The sequence below is a fragment of the Calonectris borealis genome, chromosome 1, assembly GCF_964195595.1.
Source record: "Calonectris borealis chromosome 1, bCalBor7.hap1.2, whole genome shotgun sequence".
Classification (NCBI taxonomy): domain Eukaryota; kingdom Metazoa; phylum Chordata; class Aves; order Procellariiformes; family Procellariidae; genus Calonectris; species Calonectris borealis.
Genome location: NC_134312.1, coordinates 746,921 through 767,000, shown reverse-complemented (window position 1 = coordinate 767,000; position 20,080 = coordinate 746,921). Strand labels below are relative to the sequence as shown.

The 20,080-nt window shown below is 40.8% G+C and overlaps 1 protein-coding gene across 9 annotated transcripts in view; it reads left to right on the top strand.

Moving 5' to 3' along the window:
- The window catches only part of PPP6R2 (protein phosphatase 6 regulatory subunit 2), a 117,701-nt gene that overhangs the window by 61,220 nt on the left and 36,401 nt on the right, over window positions 1–20,080 (top strand). For 8 of the 9 annotated variants that reach the window (XR_012672257.1, XR_012672255.1, XM_075141137.1 and 5 more), the window contains 10 exons: window positions 3,040–3,105; window positions 4,475–4,587; window positions 8,984–9,097; window positions 10,324–10,450; window positions 10,957–11,109; window positions 11,881–12,084; window positions 12,740–12,804; window positions 16,409–16,524; window positions 18,140–18,225; window positions 18,567–18,647. Coding sequence is in view for 7 of the 9 variants with exons in the window: in XM_075141137.1 (XP_074997238.1) it covers window positions 3,040–3,105; window positions 4,475–4,587; window positions 8,984–9,097; window positions 10,324–10,450; window positions 10,957–11,109; window positions 11,881–12,084; window positions 12,740–12,804; window positions 16,409–16,524; window positions 18,140–18,225; window positions 18,567–18,647 (1,125 nt within the window). In the remaining 2 variants the exon portion in view is untranslated. The remainder of the gene's footprint in view (window positions 1–3,039; window positions 3,106–4,474; window positions 4,588–8,983; window positions 9,098–10,323; window positions 10,451–10,956; window positions 11,110–11,880; window positions 12,085–12,739; window positions 12,805–16,408; window positions 16,525–18,139; window positions 18,226–18,566; window positions 18,648–20,080) is intronic. The other variant, XM_075141156.1, reaches the window with a different exon arrangement.

Below are 20,080 nucleotides of genomic sequence, written 5' to 3'. Positions count from 1 at the left end.
GCACCTCCACACCCCCTCCCATGCCCACTGCCTCACTACCTGCCGAGTCCCAGTTTGCCTGGGCCAGTTTGCCACGTCCCACTTGTTCTGTGGTGCCTGAGCATACGTGATACAGGTGCTGCCCAGCAGCAGTTGGGCAGGAGCCCAACGCTCCCTCATCAGGAGGCAGCACACGGCAGCCTGGTTCGTTCGCAGACGACAAACAACTGTTACATCAGCCGCCTCCTGCTTGCTGGCCCTGCGTCTCGCAGTCCTCCTGTAGAATAATTCAGGTTGCGCATATGTGCAAGTTTTCTGTCCCTGAATTCCTTACAAGTGTGTCATTTATCAGAGAGAGTAAACACGCTGCTGAGTTGGATGTGGTCAGAAGAGTTTGTGTTTCAGGTGTGACTCTTTTAAGGGAGATGCTGAGGGTCACGCTTTGTACTTCAGTCCGGGTAGGTGAGTCCTGCCGGTGTCACAGCTTTCGTCTGAGGAGTCAGTTACAGACTCTTCCTTGTCTTGTGAATGTCACAGTCCATCTCTTCAACAACAGCCTCCAGACAGAGGGATTGATCTCTTCCAGGTTTACTAGGCGCTTCTTAATTCACCAAATTTGGTATTGCTCTTCTGATCTTGACAGATTATTTCAGTTGGGTTTTTTTCTTTTAAATGTCATTTTCTGTGTCCCTCAGTTCCCAGGAACAGCAATTCCTTTGTTCAGATGAACGCTCAGGCTTCTCTCCCTTCAGTACTTCTCTCTGTGGCCATCCAGCTCCCCCCGGAGCCCATTATTATGGCAGACCAGGCAAAAAGAGCAAACCTTCTTATCCTGGCTTGCTGTGTAACTCCCATTTGTAATTAATAAGGCCCATAGGCTCAACCGATGTGGGGCTTGGGGGAGGATGTTGATACAGAGTGAAGTTGAAATGGAGGGCTGGGTTTAACTTGCTGTGCTCTGCAAGGGAAAGAAAATCTATTTAATGCGGGAGTGTTAATAAGGAGTTTTCTTCTGGGCCGTGGAAGTCTTAAGGGTAGATGGAACATCGATAGGTAAAAATTCGTCTGCTGACACAGATTGGCAGGTAGGTTCTGCACAAAGCAACAGACAGGCTGAAATACCCACAGTACCATATCTATGGAGCTTAGTATTTGAAGAAAGGAAACTTGCGGGTAAAAATTGATAAGTTGTTTTGTTTTTTTTATTGAAGTTATGCAACGTGTTAATACTGTGGAAATACCCAGAGATTGCAGCCAAAATGTGGGCTCGTAATCATGGTGCTGTGCAAACGTGGGGTGTGTAACTGGTGATGCAAAATGAAACATGCAAATACGGCACAAAGAAAGGGAGAGGAGAGATCGGTAGTTTTATTGTTACAGAGGCTGCCAGTAGGCATAATTGATAGATTTGAGCCGCTGGTTTTTAGAAGATATAAATGAGGAGGATTTCATTAATCTTGATGAAGCTGTTTTAGTAAATTGAATAATTGACAGCTATCTGAGCTGTCATCAGAAGGCTGAGCCTTAGGATTTGAAAGAAGGATTTCAGTAGTCATATCCAAGCACAGGGAGATGAGAGAAGATGCTTGTAGACTAAATGAACAAAGAGGGAGTGGACAGTTGCTTTGTTAGTGGAATGAAGATGGCAAGACTGATGTATTAAGACAGAGCAGGGATCAACTCCACTGCGATGGTCTTGAGAAGAAGGTTCAGGAGTTTAATTTTGATGCTGACAAACTAGAAACCAGTGGAAGAATCTGAAGAGATGGGTTGGTAGAGAGACTGGTGAGGAAAAATGTCTTAAGAACCCAGTTTTTTTAACTTTTGGGTGAACTGGATGATGTCGGGAAGAAGAAATTAGAGAAACCAGATCTGAAAATACGGTCTTGAATGAAATACTTGGTTTCGTAGCTGTATGCTGGGTAGATTTTTGGACAACATTAGTATTTTTGCAATAATAAGGGACACCAGAAAGGAGACAAAGTCAGATATTTCAGACTTAGTAGGAAAACAGCAGTGTTATTCATGGGAAAAGTCACTAAAAATGGTGATCTGGAATTTTTTGTTTTAAGTCAGACATACATCAAACTCAAGATGGAATCATAGAGGACAGGACAAGATTTGTAGGAAGGTTATTAGAGCAAAGCTGGTAAAGAGTCAACACAAGGATTATAGCTGAAGTCATGTGAATAGATAACATAAAAATGAGTGTTCAAGGGGAGAAGATATGCATAGAGCCTTCTTATAAAGAAGTGGAAGGCAGGAGACTGTTCATTTTCTCCATGACTCATCTGAAGAGTGATGGAAGATCATATCATCGCAGAAACCTCCAAAGTCTTTTTGCTTTTAATTAATGTTTGGTCAGTTATTTCAAAAGCAGCTGAGAATGCATTAGTTTGACTGATTTGACTGATTAGTTTGATTAATGTTAGACATCTAGCAGTTTGCCTGGAATGAAGACCATAGAAATTTGAGTGAAAATGGATGGGTGGAAATGGGATGTTGAGCTTGCAGATGAAGCTGGGAAGGGAGAAACAGGAAGGTATAATTTGCAGATGGCGTACTTGGTTTGCATGCGGTCAGGAAAGGGAGATAAAGTGATAGCTTGCACTAGGAAAAGGAAGCAGTCTGAAGTTGGCATGGAGCAAGGAGACGAGGTATAACAACAGCATTGTTACATCATCTCGAAGTCTGAGAAATTATTTAGTGTAAACAGTGGCAAGACTGTAAGAATAGGAAATGGTAGGAGAAAAACATGTTGATAATTATGCTAATGCTTCTTCAGATGAGATAGTGTTTATGACTCATCTATTCCGTGTTTTCCAAAGGTATTTAGGTTTTTAGTTCCACGGACAGGGTGTACATGCTGATGCAAATTAAAATGCGTCTCTATCTGTGCCTAGGGGAGTTGGTATATTGCCTGTGGCTTTGATCATGAAATAGAAGGAAAGGGCTTTCCCTTCTTGAGAAGCCTGTGTTACGCAAAGCTTCGCGAAGATCCTCGTTTTGAATTCTGTGATATCAAACAAGGATTTTCTTTTCCCCTTCCTTTCCCTCCAGTGGCTTAATGAAGCAAAGATCATTCAGAGACTTGTGGAACTGATCCATTCAAGCCAGGATGAGGACGTGAGTATGACGAGACTAAGTTTTGTCTTTGTGGGTAGGGGGTCCTGTAAGGTCCAGAAGAATCTGTCTCTTCGATAATGCCTGGGTGACTTATGGAAGGTGATAACCTGTATGGATGGACGTCCTGTCCTTCGGTTGCCAAGCTCAATACCAAAATGTTTTGTTGTATTTTGTCTGGTTTTGACTGACTTACCAATTTCTTAGTTCATTCTGCTGTTGGATCAGTACGACTCAGTATCTACAGTCAGTGGTAACTTACTTGGTTTTAAGTAGGAACCTGCTATTTGAAACAAGCTGTTGAAAAACTTTTAAAATTAACCAGTTCACTGTAACTTCCAATTCTTTCTAGACCATAAGTGAGTAGGAATTAAGTTATAAAATCTACAATATGCAGTTCTCTAAGCCCATGAAAAAGACATGCTGAGTATTAAATTTTATGAGTGTGCTCTTCTCCCCTCCCCCCCCCCCCCCCCCCCCGCCTTTTTTTCTTTCAATAATTTTCACAAAACATCTGAGCCAGGAGCTCTAGGTCTGGATTTCAGTTTCCTACACTGTCGTTTCACATTTGGGTGTTGACTGCCATCCCTGATGCTGAGCAGGAGAAACACAAGCAGGGTTGATCTCTAGCTGGCCTGCTTTGACTTAGGTGGGGACGGGGGCACTCGTTAACAGATTCCTGCGAGTTCCAGCAGCAAAGCGAACTGAATGGCACAGGATTCTTTTGGTGTAGTGTTAATGCTGACAATACAATTCCCTCATTTCATCACAGCAAAAATTGCCCCTTCTGAGAGAAAAAACGGGAATATGCTGATCTGTATGCCTTCAGCAGTGCTATCTTATGGGTGAATGCTAAATTACAGCATAAGATCTTATACATAAAGTAGCAACAGAGACTCTTTGATTGATAGCTAGAATGAGACGATTAATTTATCAAAATACTACTTTAAAGCCGTTTAATACATAGTAATTAAATTGTAAAGGGTTTTATCAAGCCATTTATTCTTCTTCATGCAGGAAACCTCCTGAGTAGTGAGAAGTAAGAATGAAGTACTTGTATTTGAAATTTGCAAGTTAACACACTTGGTCAGGAAGATAAAAAAAGAATCCTCACTTCTGAAATCTTTAACTGCATTTAATTGTTAAGTTCAGGAAGACCTCCTCTTTGATTTTGAAATCTGTTAATGCTTCTAATAATTCGCATCAACGTTATATTTAACAGATGAATAATCTAGAGCATGGTAGCACTTATTCTGAAAAATTGATTTATTCAGTTTCTTGCATTCCCAGCTATGTTAAATTTTCTCTGACAGCCAGAATGAGCCAAGTTGAGATGTTAGCACTGAAATGTGCTCTGTGTCGTTGTTTACAGAGGCAATCAAATGCTTCCCAGACCCTGTGTGATATCATAAGATTGAGCAGAGACCAGAGCAATCAACTCCAGGATATACCTGAGCCTGATCCACTTCTCACAGCACTGGAATCGTAAGTACTTGTCAGGGGACTGTTGCTAAACTAATTGGTACTAATATTGTCACGTACTGATAGCTCTCTAGAGACACGAACTATGCATGTCAAACCTTTGCTTAACTCTTGACATTTGGGCCAACCATTTAATACTGCTTTTAAACTGCAGCATCACTTAACTGCCTCTGTTGAGATTTCTGGGTTTTGTAGCTCTGTCTGGAGGCAGGAGATGGGGGTTAATGATCCCCAAAGCTCACAATCTAATTCAAGAGGCAATACTTCTGAGTGTGTTAAAACACTCATCGTGAATTCAGAGAAGGGTGAACTGCGATGGCAATAGTTGAGAGAGATCCCACAAAGACCAGTCCTAAAATTCCCATGTTGGCGGTGTTCCTTGATGCCAAGTGTGACTTTAGGTGCAAGGCTTCAGTCATACTTGGCCAATCAGTGGCTCTTATTCCCCGCTGGTAAACACGTTGCACCGTATAGACGGACTTCAGATCACCAAGTTGCTGTTCTTCTAAACAGGGAAGAAAGCGCTGTGACAACAGAAGGAGTTCTCTCACCATAGTAGCTTGTATGTCACCATGCACTTTGTACGGGGCGTTATCACCTTGCCTTTCAACCTTGGCTGAAGTCTCCTTACACACTCTGAGTGTCCTCTGGCATGCTCTTTTTGGCTCCTGAGTCAAATACCAGTTGTAGATTTCTTAACTTAATGTGAACCTTGGGTTACATGCACTTCCACAGAGCTGAGGCGATGCTGAGATACTGCCTGACACATCTCACCAAAGATTGCCTGCCTGCCTGTTACTTAGACCAAATAATGAATTTCCCTGGTTTCATTCTCCAAATTTGGTTGAGCCCTGAAAGAAGTAAGCCCGCACACTTTAAATGCCTCCCTAGCCCTCCCTCATCATTCAAGAAGTCATTCCTTTTATTGGTGGCGTTAGGGCTAGACGGTGACAATTCAGATCTCTCTCTCTATACCATCCCTGTGGATCCCTTAATACACTAGAGTTGGTGTCAGCTACTTCTTTTTCCTCAGAGTCCTGTCACCTGCGACCATCATGAGCTCTCATCGCGTCTCAGAAACATTGTGCAATGCTTTAACTAGAGATGACGTGTCACAACACAGATAATTAATTGGTTTAATCATTTTCGACCTTCTGGTTGATAAATGTTGCAGACAAGATTTGTAAATAGAGGTATTATTGTCTTTTATTAGCCCCCTAGGTAGTTTGGCTGGAAAAGCAGAAAAGCTGTTTTGGTTCCTAAGTGTTTGTCATGTTTGCAGATGATCTTGTATAACTTACTTGAAGGTAGTCCGTCACTAAAATAATTGGGGGGACGGAATCTGGTGAATTCCATCATTTGGAAACTGTTGGGGTGCGTTGGGTTGTTCTAAAGATGAAATCTAGTGATATAGTCGGCAAAAGAAGTATCTGTAGTATTTCAAGTTTTTTAAGTTACATTTGATAGAAGGTGTTCTCTTGAAAAAAGGATGTAAGGATGCTTGTGATCCCAGCTAGCAGTGCTCGGCACTTCTTGTCAGAACCTGCGGTTGTGTGTCCAACCAACTTGCAATGAAACTTGGAAGAATTTTCTGCATTTGTTTTTTGTTGTTTGTTTGTTTGTTTTAAATCCAGAGCTAACTTCTCTAATATTACTGAGGGAATATATTGACAAGAAACTTGCACTTTCAAAGATTATTTTTATTAGGAGTTATTTCTCAAATAATGTTAAGTATGAGTTGTGTACCAGAAAATGTTGATTTTTCAAGTTTAGTCTATTCCCTTGGCATTGTTTCTTTGCTTTTTATAATGTAGTTTTAAATTACTCATGTCAGCGTGGTTACTGTTTCCTATATTTGCTTCAATCCTAAAAACATGTACTGGAGATTCAATGTGAGATTAAAACCAAAAAAGGCTCTTTTAGGCCTAAAGGCACCGTTTTGACAGAAAAGGGATGAAACGAGATTTGCAATGAATAATACAGCATCTATAACTAGGGCTTAAAATTCCTCTTTTACATGTTTTTGTCGACCCAGAGCTTTCTTAATTTCTGTGGCATTGCTGTTATTTTCTCCTGATTCTGAGCTGTCAGTTCACACGTGAATGTCAGGGGGACCTGTTGGTCGGGAGCCGATGTGTGTAGGTGAAAACAGGACGTGAGTCGTGCTGACACGAGCACTGAAAAGCCGCGGTCCCTGCAGATGTCTCAGGATCTTCCACGGGCTTGACATGTAACCGCCCCTGCAAGGAAATGCTCTGTCTTACAGGCTTCATTTCCTTTACTGCGCCTGCAGAAATAAGGCAGATCTGGCCTTTTGTCCCATGCCCTGCCATGGTATTTTCTTACCGACTGGCACGATGTTGGATTTTCAGTGCAGATTGCATCCCTGGTTGTGGAGCCTTCAGCATCTCATCAAGTCTGTATCGGTTTTGAGCCCTTTAAAGCTTGGAGACGAGGCTCCACCTTGGTCATTTCACCTGGAGAGCCCAGGACCTTTAACAAGAGTCATGGTTCGCTGTGGTGGGCCTTGGAGAACATGGTACTTTCAGACTTTTTTGGTACTTTTAGACTTTCTCGGTAGTTTTAGACTTTCTCAGTAGTTTCGGAGAGGGATGTGGAGCCCTGCTGTGTGGGGGGCAGATCGCTGCCCGTGGTCTTTCGCGAGAGCCTCTGTGACACCAGTGGTAGAATTTAAGCAAGTTTCCTTGATTATACAAGGAATTGTACAAAGCTGGAATTTGAAGTTTTGCTCATACATTACTCAGATGGTCTTTAGCTTCTTCTCCCTCTCCCTTCGCTCTCCCTCCCAGTCCCCTCACTTCCCTGGTGCTCTCTGTGTATGCACTTCGCCTGTTTTCAAGCACTACCTGTAATTTCCATAAGATAAATAAAAATGGTTTTGCACTTTGAAAAAGCATTTGTAAAAGTCATTATAGTGCTTCACTGTTTAGAAGAAAAAATATTTTGAACAGAAGTGATTTTTTGCACAACTTACCTTTCTGCTGAAGGTCACAAATCTCATTACTGTTCTTGGCCAATTTTTCCGAGCATTGCTGGTAACCTTTTTTGATCTTTGGATAACTTTTTTTATCTATGAATCATGAATTAATGATCAGCTAGTACGGCAAGAGAGAGCCGTGATCAGGGTTACGGAATAAATATCAAATCTAGATTTTCAATAACTGCTGGCTGTATGCAATAAAAGTGAATTCAGTTAATCACAGTAAACTGTTGCTTCATTTTCCTGACTCTGCCTCTTGTGCTTGTGCTGATGGAGTGTATTTAGATGCTACTTGTTAAAATAATTCTGTCATGCATTATTCATGTATTTTACGTTTTTATCTCATTTTATTTATACAAATGTAAATGAGATTTTTTCGAATGTTAGAAAATAGTAAAAATTAGACTGTGAACTTGAGTAATACTGTTTTTAGCTGGACATGTGACTTAGCAAGTCAAGAAAGGCACTTGCTGAGTACTGGATTTTGGAGAACTGTCATTAACATATGCAGAATTAGCATGGGGAAAGAATCGGGATGCAGAGGTGGAAGCCGGCACTGCTGCAGTCAAGTAACTGTAGATGAGTTACAGTGCCAGCCTGAACCTCGTATGCCTCATATCTATTACTCATTTAGCGTGGCAAATAGTAGAGAGAAAAGTGGGCTCTTACCTTTGTGCTAATTATTCTTCAATTCTAAGGCCATGTTTGAGTGTCAAAATAATTTTTCATGCTAGAAAGGACCATAGTCGTCACTCATTCTGACTCCAGCAGCCTTCAGCACTTTACTTGGTGATCCCTCCACCTGGCCCCAAATCTGTCAGTATTTGGGAGACATCCTATCTTGGTTTAAGAGCTCAAAGAGATGGTGAATTAATTAAAATATTTCAAGGGGCTAATTGCTAAGACTACTGAAAGTGTGCATATTATTTACAGTTTGCATTTGTTGGCCTCTGTTTCCAGGTCCAGCAAATGATGAAGGTCAACTTCCACTGTTTGTTGTCTTTCTTCTGCGATTCCGATGGATAATTGTAGACTATCAGCTGATAGCTACATACTGTCTTTAATAAATTAAATTGACTGGGTTAACACTTCAGTTGTCTTCCAGTTTATAACTAGGAGGTATATCCTGTTGATAAAGGAGAATGACAATTTGATTTGGAGTCTAGGTGTTTATAACCAGGTCTTTCCTTAGTGGTGAGTAAGCACGTTCAGAAACCTGGTGTAGAACCATTCTTGTCATAGGAGACTTAGAGAGGAATGTCTTTATTCTTTCTCCTAAAAAAAAAAAAATTGCAGACTTTTTTTCCCAGAAAACCCAGAAGTGGTTTTTTTTTGTAATTAAAGCAACTGCCAAATATTTCTAATTCTTATACCGCTCGTGTGTGTGTTGATCAACAGGCAGGAATGTGTGGAGCAACTCCTGAAGAATATGTTTGATGGAGAACAGACTGAAAATTGCATAGTGAATGGAACACAAGTTCTTCTAACGTTGCTGGAAACAAGGCGCTCTGGGTAAGTCAGCGCTTCCTTCCCTAGCAAGAACAATTTTAGGAACTCCCATCTAGTTTTTCTTAAGCAAGAAAGGAATTTTTTTGGCCCAGTGTGAAGTGCTGTCTAGAAATGAGTACAAGAAAAGCTGTTTGGTTTTTTTGATGCAGTAGCTGTACCTCAGGGCAGTTGTGCCAGTTGGCAACTGGGCCCTTCGGTGGGCTCTTCTAGTTCTCTTGCGCGCGTGTAGCAAAGTCTTGTCTGCAATAGCAGAGATCTTGCAGCATAATGTATGCAGAGTGGAGGAGGAAATGGTACATCATGCATAATCTGTGTGATGATGTATATACCTATTTATGGCTGTATAGTTTTAATTTTGTTTTTTAAATTATATCCCCCTTTTATTTCTTTTTATGGAGATAGAGGAGGGAAAAGACAAAAGAGAGTTCTGGGGAGGAAGTGAGACATTGAAAATCTCGATTTCTAAAAAAGGAGAAAATAAGGAAGACTGAAGGAGATAATGGAAGATTAGGAAGAAGTACTGGAGAGAAGGACAGAAGATGGCACTGGGCAAACAAGTTGCTAGTCAGAAAGTCATGTGCAGAGTTAAAACTGAAAAGTTGAGATATTAATTCTACTCTCTCTGGTGCCCAGGAACTCTGAAGAGTTATGAGTTGGAGGCTTAGGGGTTCCTATCTAGCCTGTTCCTGCCTTGCTGGAATTACATTTCATTAGCATTTCTTCAATTCCTATGTGAGACTTCGCTGTTGGAAGGGGCTAGTAATAGTTGCAATTCACTGCTTGCCAGTAAAGAGGTACAATTAGAGCACAGCTACATGGCTGTTCAAGGTTTTCATCAGTTAGTGTATTTATGTACTTCTTTTTGAACACTTGTGGAAGGTTTACAGATTTTAACAAATGTTTATAGTTAACTCTTGCTGATGTAATTTACTTTTCAAATCTTTGGGAAGTTTTAAAAACCACTTCAGTAATTTGTCTTTGTCAGCTCTGCAGACAGCTTATTGTCTGTCTTTCCACTCATCTCATTCACAGTTTTGATTATGTGAATATCATCTTGTAAATGATGTATTAATATAGCGTAGTTATGTAAATATATTCAGTAGCTGGAAATTATTATTTTTCATATTCATAATTACTTTTCAAGAGAAAATGACTAACATGGACAGCGTGACTGGAGACCATTGTAAGATTTTGTCAGATCTTAACTGTTGTGCTCTTTGCCTTTACAGAGTGGAAGGACTGATGGACTCATACACTCAGGGATTTGAAAGGTCTTACACTGTCAATAGCAGCATCTTACATGGTATTGAACCAAGGCTAAAGGATTTCCACCAGCTGCTGCTCAGCCCTCCCAAGGTAAAGCATCTCAGCCCCTCTCAGGAGCAAATGGCTCCTGACCTGCATTTCAGGGTTTCCCTTTCCTTACATACAGGCTTCCTGGATATTTTCTGAAAGCACAATATGCTGGAACAGGCGAGCGTCTCTTGAAGAAAAAGTCACGCTTAAAGTTTATAATTCAGGTGCTTAGGGACTAGGCAGTAGGAATTTTGAAAGCCATTGTATTCGAGTAAAACCAAGAAGTAGAGATATGTTGGGACTGGTGGCTTGTGTAAAGATGGTGACGGGCTGAAGAAAAAGGAGCTTTTAGTTAGTGGATATTTTGATTTTAATCTGCAGTTTTGGAAGTAAAAGTCTCAACAGTGGTCACCACGACACTGTCCTCTGTGTGGGAAGATGATTTAGGTTTACCTGCAGAGAATGTTTATGAAACGAACTAGTTATGTTTAGTCAAATTATTGTGCATATACACCCAAGGAAATGCTGATCTTTGTCGAGGTACTCATTCTCTGTTTCTCTGATAGAAAACAGCAATCCTAACTACAATTGGTGTCTTGGAGGAGCCACTGGGGAATGCTCGTCTTCATGGATCTCGACTAATAGCTGCTCTGCTTCACACAAACACTCCCAGTATTAATCAGGAACTATGCAGACTCAGTACCATGAATTTATTACTTGTGAGTAATATAGCGTGACACTGTGAATGGGGAGAGGGGGAATAACTTTAAACTGGAAACATTTTTGCTTTCCCTTTCATCTGTTCAGTGCAAGGTAGTTTGTTGCATGTGTGCCAGTGTCTAATTCTTTTTCTGATCTGCTGAAAGTAGGAATATCCATCCTCAGAATAGCTTTTGTAATACAAATACAGCTGCTTAGTATTTTGAACTGAACCTCATGCTTCAAATTTATTGTTACAGTAGTTTAGTAGTGTGTATGCAAAGTAGTCTGATGATTGAGAAAGCTTGGGTATGTTGGTGTGTATGCAAAATAATCTGGTTATTGAGAAAGCTTGGATATGTTGTGTATATCAGCTCTCATAATACTGACAGCTGATCTTTTTGTCTAGCTGTGAACAGGAACGTGTTCTGAAAGCTGCCAATATAACCAGGACAGTCTTTCAGAAAATTATTTTTATACTTAGAAATTATTTAGTTAATATTTATCTTATGATTAATTCAACCACAGAATAGGTAACATTTTTTTTAGTGTGTCTGTGCTGTGAGCCCTAGCTGTGTGCAAGAGTATTTCCAGTATGCAAAGTTTCTCAGAAAGTATACATTACAGCAGAGCAAACAGAGCACGTTCAACTATAAGTGGATACTGAGGCATATAAGTAACAACTAGTTGCTGATTAAACGACTGGCTGGGCAGTGTTCTAATATCATTCGGTAGGTAAGAATGGGAAGGTGTATCTAGAGTGAATTCTTTTGTTTCTCATTTTGTTCCAGGACTTATTTTTTAAATACACATGGAATAACTTTTTGCATTTCCAAGTGGAATTGTCCATAGCAGCTATTCTCTCACACTCTGTGCAAGAGGGAAAAACTACTACTAATGACCTAGAAAGCAAAGAAGAAGTGCTGAATGGAAATGTGGCCACAGAGAACTTAGAGGCTGCAGAAAACAATACTGAGAATATCATGGTTACTCATGTAAGTCTGGTCGTGTCACCTGAGAATTTTAGACTGATTGATTCAGCCTGAATATGCGTTAACAAGAAAATGGTGTGATGAACAGTTCAAGAGCATGGAGTTTATTTAAAAGTGTCGAGATATAACTTGGTTCTGTCAGTTCTGGATGGAAGTGTATTTGCTTTTGTACATTTGTTTTTAGCATCCAATTACAAAATAAACATACCACCCATCTCATTTAATGGGCTTGTGAATCCATTTTTATTTGATTTTCTTAGTAAAGATGCATATAAACTTTGGACAGAAAAAAATAGTAATAACTACAACTAGCTAACTACATTTTAGCTTCTGCAGTGTGGCCCTAATGATGAAAATTTTTTGTTGTGTTTGTAAAATGACAACAATGTTCCTCATTGCTGCTCATGTGAAGCGCAAAAGCAGGCTGAAGATGTTTATAGGTATTGCTGTTTTCCCTGGATCCTCTGAGAAAAAAATTGAGAGAGACGAAACTTGAGCTCTTGGGAAAGATAAGTGCTGAACTTTAAGTTCTTGTTCAGTAGGAGTTGAAGGAATGAACAGAAGTAACTATAGTTCAGTACAGACTTCCTAAGGCATGCGTCTTTCTTTGGCAAACTTTTGAAATGTTCTTCCTATCTCTTTTTTTTTTTTCCTCTAGCTGTTCCAGAAATGCTGCCTAGTGCAAAGGATATTGGATGCCTGGGAAGCCAATGACAAAATACAGTAAGGGATTTCGGGTTCAGAAGGCTCTTGTTCTAAGGCTGCAGATTTAGAATATTGCCTTGACATATTCTTTCAGTTATTTGGATAATTCACAATTTAATGGTGTCTCAGATGATTTGGATTTCGGCTGTGATGTGGAATTAGGATTATTTGCATGTTAAGAAGCAAATGCACCAAATAGGCATATAATTTGAAAGCATGATTTTTTTTTTAAATGCTTATAACATCTCAACCCAAACACACAATATGCTTCTTTCTTGCCTTCTCAGGAAATCACATAGCGTATTAATGACATAGAATATTAATTTTTTTTTAAATGCATCATTATATTCTCCCTAGAGTGAGCAACTGTATGGAAACTGAGGTGGGCAGGTATTTTTGCCCCAGATTTGCCCCGCATTTAATATTCTAACTTCATAAAAGACTTGGATTTCATGCTGATTGCAATGATTATAAGAACTAAATAATTAAAAAAAACCCTAAAACATATTAAAGTGAAAATATTATCTAGGCTTCTGTTTCTTTGTCCATCTAAATGTTTTGGTCCTCCCTCACTATTTTGAGCTCTTTATGGCTTCAAAGTGCTTTGTAGTCCCGCTGTAATTATTTTAGGCTTATTGTCAGGCCATAATTGGTGGGTTGGGTTTTGGTTTGATTTTTTTTCGTTTGTTTTGGTTTGGTTTTGTTGGGTTTTTTTTGTTTTTTCCCTCTTGCAACCCCCTTGGGCTGTTGATAACATTTTGCTGATAGTTTCATTGCACAACTATCATTGTGCACAGTTTTGTAGGTAACAAATATCTGTGGTTGCTGCTTAAGAGTTTTCCTAATTAAATTAGATAGGAACTAGAGCTCATACATATTTCATGCCAAACGGTTCCAGTCACCACATTGGAAAGAATTTTAATGGCAAGAAAAAAATACTGAGTTAACACAGAGGTATCTCAGATGTTGCGCTTTAAGAAGTTTGAGTTTAAATGAAGATTATTGTATGCACTCAATGAGGAGATGGAGTCAAGCACTGGGAGCCTCAGGGTCAGAGATTCGAAATTGAGAGCTTGGGAATTATTTCTTAAAAATCATCAGCAAGAATGGTGGTAATACGTTTTCCTGTTGGAACATGGAATTTCTCCTTGGGTTCTCTTAGTTTTAGTTATTCCATATGTTCTTGCTAAAGGACTTTGTAAGTGTTAGAATTTAACTTCTAAGGTAACCCACATAATTCTTTTACTGCAGTCCGTTTGATCTGCCTAGGTAATTAGAATTTAAAATAACGTAAGTCTGGTCAGCACTGTGGGTTTATAGGAAACATCAGTTTACTGTAGCATATATTTGTTTCCATTCATGTAAATGTAGTAACCCCCAGTTGTGCCATGGTTGATAAAAAGTATTTGGAAGTGTTGAAATAAAAGTTAATTTTGCATGTTTGCTGCCTGCATTCCAGCAGTGTGGTAAGGACTGCTCAACTCAGAAAACATGTTGTATTGGTCCTCCCAGAGTATACAAGCGAAGACGACAGATACAACGTTGCTGTACACTGCTTTTATTACCGTACATTTTAAATTTTTGAGAAAGCTGAGCTTTGCAAGTTTGCTGAAAAACATACATTTTTATAGAGAGCGATAGGACAGTGCTGCTGGTCGTGTCAGGGCTGCGTCCCCCCGCCCCCTCTACCCACGGGTTTTGCCTCCCGAGCTCTCGTGCAGCTCTTTGCAGGGCCCCGATGAAGCGCTGCTGTAACCCGTCTCTTGGTGTGCCTGCATGCTGCCGCGGGCGCCTGGGTACCCCGAGTTTCCAGCCGCCCTGGTGCAGACGGGCTCCCCCCTGCAGCTCCAGCCTGCGGGCAGGCTCCGCTGCTGCGGGGGTGGCTCTGGGCTCGCAGCAGGACTGCTGCAGCTGAGGCGCTCAGCAGTGCCGTGGATCTGGGCTGGGGCTGTTTGCTCTCCTGTTGGTTTGGGGTGTGAAAGAAATTGCCACGAGCCTGCGTGCAAAAAGCTGTAGCTTAGCATTGGGAACTCATTTCCAGGTGTTCGTTTTATTTGAATGGTTCTAAACCCTGAATTTGGGGTTAGCGTTAGAGTGCTGTTCTTCCTATAGGACATAGGTACAGATACCGTTTGTACTGGCTCTGTGCTCTGTTTTTTGGTACGGGAACATGTGGAGGGGCAAGGCGTTTTTTCCCCAATCCATCTAGTCTCCTCACCTGCATGCGTTCAGCTTCAACATTAGGAGAAAGCCTGAGATAATTTCAGTATACACTTACCCTTTTTAGAGACTCAGAAGGTGGTGATTACACTTTTCAAGGGGTGTGGAGGTCATTAAAAAAGCTTAAAAATGTAGCTGTAGCTGCTTGTGGTCAGGAGGGCTGATACTGTCTGATGACTCTGCTGTATTCGACCTGTCAGCTTGGACCGCTGCACACAAATCCCCCCAGCAAGGGTAGAGCAGAATTTACGTGAGCGCTGCATACCAGCTCGAAATGAGCTCTGATGTATTTAGTGTCTTCCTCTCGCACAGAAAAATGAAGGTCCTTCTTATGCGTTGGCTCTGTTAGCATCTTGGAAAGAAACCTTTGTTTTACAGCTGGAGACTTAGTACCATGAGGTGAAAACTTCTTGCCATCCTGTTTGTAAGCGTTTTATTTTCGTTTACTTTGATTCTGACCCACCAATTCTGTTTGTGGTGGCTTGAGTCAACCTTGCATTCTCCTTGTGCTACATCAAGAAATAATAATTTCTGAATTTGACTTCAGGATTTGGGATACTTTAATGTGCATAATGTTACAATGAATAGTAGCACTGTATGTAAGTTTTGTCTGGGCTTATTTTCTGCACCTGCCAGTTTAAAGGCAGAAATGCTGTTTCTAAACATGGTACTGTGAAATCTCTTACCAGGAATCTGCCACTAGGGTTTACATTTTTCTTCCCAAATCTCATCAGTCCTTCTTTGGATACTGTGGAAAGCAGAATTATTTCAAGCTCTTCATCCCCAGATTTTTAGATTGCTTCTTTGCTATCCAGTGAAGGAGAACCAATGAAGATTCAAAGAAAAGTGACTTAGAGACTTTTCTGGCTTCTTACGTTTTTTTTGTAAAGGGGAAATCTAATGGTTGTAGATGAGTGTCTTTTGTTCTCTTGAATTCACCTGCTAAATACTTCAATTGCAAGTCCAACTCTAAAGCTTTTTCAGTAGCAGTGATGTAAATTCTTATTGCTGTGAGTTTTCTTTAGTGGAAATTATAACCAGATTATTTAGTTCTGCACTGGTCTTTCAGTGTACCGGATTAGCTTACTCTTTGTAACTGGCTTGAATTTTATCTAGCGCATTCAGACTGGATGAGTGATCTCTTCCTCTCGATACATGGAAAAAATGCAGAAAGGTTCATTTGTTCTGGGTGAACTCACCCTGTGCCCTGCCTGCACGAGCAGAGAGCGTTCCCGCTGATTCTCTGCTGCGTCTTCTATACTAACCCTGCTTGCAGCCATGTGTACATATGTCAGACTGTCGCAGCAGCGGGGAACTCTTAGCACGCCTAGGTGATGAAAGTGGTTGTGACTGTGATTCTTGGTGCCTGGTTGTATTGCTACTGGCTGTTTTCTCTTTTCAGGGCAGAAGGTGGAATGAGGCGAGGCAATATGGGCCACCTCACCCGGATAGCCAATGCTGTAGTACAGAATATGGAGAAGGGCCCCATGCAGACTCAAATTAGTGAGTTCATTAAAGGTACACGCTCCTTTCTCCATTCCTTCCTCCCCCCCCCTTGATTAAATAACCCTTGCAGGCCTTTTATTGCATGTATTTTGTGAGGGTCCCTTTTGTAATGAAGAGAATTTCCAGTTAAATATCCAAATTTCCCATTACTTAAGTCTAGACCAAATTTGGTTGTTCTTCGTTTTCATACAATTACGTTGGAACTTTGTTTTTGCAGCAGGAGGCCAAAGGTATCATTTTTGTGCTAAAGAATGCTTCTTTTCATCCGGATTTATGTGTACGTTTATAGTGCTTATTTACAGCATTCTGGAGTGCAGTTTATGAATGGTGTTTCTAGACTTCCTTATTCTTATACCTGTCCGAGAGGAAGAGAGACACCAAAGTAAATGGTCACAGAGGCCCTATATCTCCGCTTTGTTGGAGATACTCACATTTCCAGGCTTTGTCCATCATGTCTTCATCAGACTTCATTTTGAGAACTAGTTCTATCTGACATTTTTGTGTGAGGGGAAATAAGATTTTCCATCTGCATCTGTTAAGGGAAACAGTGCGCACAAATATGACTTGAGCTTCCATTTTTGGCATCTGACGAACATATCTAATGGTAATATAGTAACTTGGTGTGTTGTCATATCTACATGAAAATTGAGTAGTCATAAATATTTTAGTGAAGACTGAAAGTTTCACAAGTCACGGTTATTTCTCTTGGGTTTTTTACTGTACTGGGTCTGGCTGGGATGAAGATAACTTTATCCATAGCAGCCCTGCGGTGCTGTGTTTCTGATTTGTGACTAAAATGCTGTTGATAACACCCCACTCTTTTAGCTATTGCTGAGCAGTGCTTGCACAGCACCAAGGCTTTCTCTTTTACCCACTCTGTCCCCACCCGGGGGGGCAGACGGGTGGACAAGAGGCTGGGGGGGGACACAGCCGGACAGCTACCGGGATTGACTGAAGGGATATCCCATGCCGTGTACTCAGCCGTAGAAACTGGGGGGACAGTCTTTCCAAGGTCGCTCCTGCTCAGAGGGTGGCTGAGCATCAGTCTGCTGGTGGGAGGTGGTGAGTGAGTGCCTTTACGTCACTTGGTGTGGGTTTTTTTCCTCTTTTCTCCACTTATTAAACTTTCTTTATCTCAACCCATGAGTTTTTCTTGCTTTTGGTCTTCCACTTCTCTCCCCCATCCTGCTGTGGGATGGAGTGAGCGAGCAGCTGGGTGGGTGCTTAGTTGCTGGCTAGGGTCAGCTCACCATAATCACCATAAAGAAAAGGAAGAAAAAATAAAACTTAAGTCATATGTATGCTGGTTTTGAGAAAGTTGTAGTAGAAGTTTTGTATCTTTAGCCCACTGTAATTCCACAAATGAGTTAAGATTAAGACCAGTAATATCTTACTGGTTGGCCTAATGAAAGATGTTCCTTCCTCTGCAGAATTTAGCATTTTTAGAAAATCAGGAGTAAAATGTAATTCACTTTGCAGAGCGCTTACATAACGCATGCATTACTTAGCTCATGTGCAGGTGTATGTGTCTGCTCAGAAACTTCCAGGTAACCAGTGGGGCTAAATGACTGGCTCGATCCCTCGTCATTGAGTTGTGGTAATCTTTATGGTGACCTTTTCATTACAGAGCTACCTGAAGACTGTAGAGGGAGATGGGAGAGTTTTGTAGAAGAGACGCTGACGGAAACAAACAGGAGGAACACAGTGGATTTGGTGAGAACAGTGATATTGTGCATATTTCAGATAGGCTTGCTATCTTCTGGACTTTCTTTAACTAAAAAAAAAGGTAATATTGCTGGGTTTTTTTCTTCTTTTGCTTGTTTTTATGAAGTAGGCTTACAAGGGCACAGTGTTCGTAGAAAACATATTCCATAATAGTTCTTCAAGCAGCAGAAGCTCTGATACATGTTGGTAAACTCTAGACCATGTTTCTGTGTTACTCATTGGGACAGTTTCTACTTCTGAGGAATTTGGTCTTTGATTGTATGTGTGGAACGGAAGTATATGAGCTTTCTTAGCTTTCACTTGTGCTTATTTTTTTGTACTTTTTTCAGGTGAGCACTCACCATCTGCACTCTTCCAGTGAGGATGAAGACATTGAGAGTGCTTTTCCCAATGAACTTTCTCTCCAACAGGTGAGTTGACAATGTATTCTTCACTATTCCTGGGAAGCTTGCTTCTCTGATTTGCCCTTAATCCATCCTAGTATAGAGCAGCTTCCTAAATTACTCTTAGTCACTGTGTTCAGCTCTTTTGTGTTTCTCCGGTATAGTTGCTTACATGGTCTAGATTCCAGTTGGGAGTAAACTTGGCTCAGGCTGCACGCACGTCCCAGATACATGATGTCCCTCACATTTCTGTGAGGCACTGCATATTTCTTTCTCTTCTCCTGGTTCTCTCCACACTAGGGAGCTGGGTGGTCCTGATGTTGTAGACCAGCTGCAGTGAGTTGCTGTACTTCCCAGCCAACGAGGTAGTGTGCATCACCTGCCTGCAGTAGAATTGGAGCTGATAGAGGGGTTCTGCTTCCTCTTGGGCTATGCAGACTTCTATTAAAAACTGAAAGAGCCATACTAAAAGGTTAGCAGTAAAGAGCGGTAAACAGTGGCAGTAAGAGCAGTAAAAAGCCTTGACTTAGGAAGAAACGGAGGTAATTAAGGGTTCACTTGCATTTAGCAAGGATCTCAGGATTCTCAAAATCTGAGGTACTCTGCTAAAGCTCCATCAAATACATGGAAGCTGCTTTTCAGGATGAAATATTTAGACAAGTTCTTCCAACCTTTTTTGATGCTAAGAGCATAAAGAGCATTAGCAGAACATACAAGTTTCAGCCTAGTTAGTAGGAAGCTACCTCTGGGGAGTAAAAAGACAATCTCAGTCTGAAATCTAGTGAAAGGGTAAAAATGAGCTGAAAATAGTTTATAGTTGTTTTTTTGTCCAAATACTCTAGCTGGCTGTTCTGACATTACAAATACCTTTCTTTTCTTCAGCTGATACTTAGAAAGTGCATTAAAAAAGGGAAAATGCATTGCCTTTGTAAAAAAAAAAAAAAAAAAAAGTTTTGTCTTTTGTTGTGACAAGTATCAATAGAAATATTGAGAGGAGCCGGCAGAACTCCTCAGACAGGAACACGGGTACTTCGTATCACCTGCAGTGGAGTCACGACAAAGTGCAGCTGCAGGGATGCATGTTTGAATTACTTAGCTGTAGCTGGAGTGGGCTACCTACCAGTATTCAGAATTATCCTCCAAATAGGAGAAATTATCTGAAAAAAAAAAATGCAATGCGTAAGAGCAAGTATGAGATTCTATTTGGAGGCAGAAGCGATCCTTTTCATAAATAGAGAATGAGGCATGGATGAGTAGGGAAGAATGTGACCAAAAGCATATCTGGGCAGTTATCCTGAGGTGCAAGCTGAAGAATAGAAGACCCAAGCTGCTGTGGAAAAACCAAAGGTATGATAGGTGGGAGTGTTGTCTCAAAGACATACGGAGTCATTTTCCCATTCTCGTTGGTGAATGTCCAGTTGGAGGCAGTGAACTTCGAAAGTGATTTGTATTAGCAAAAG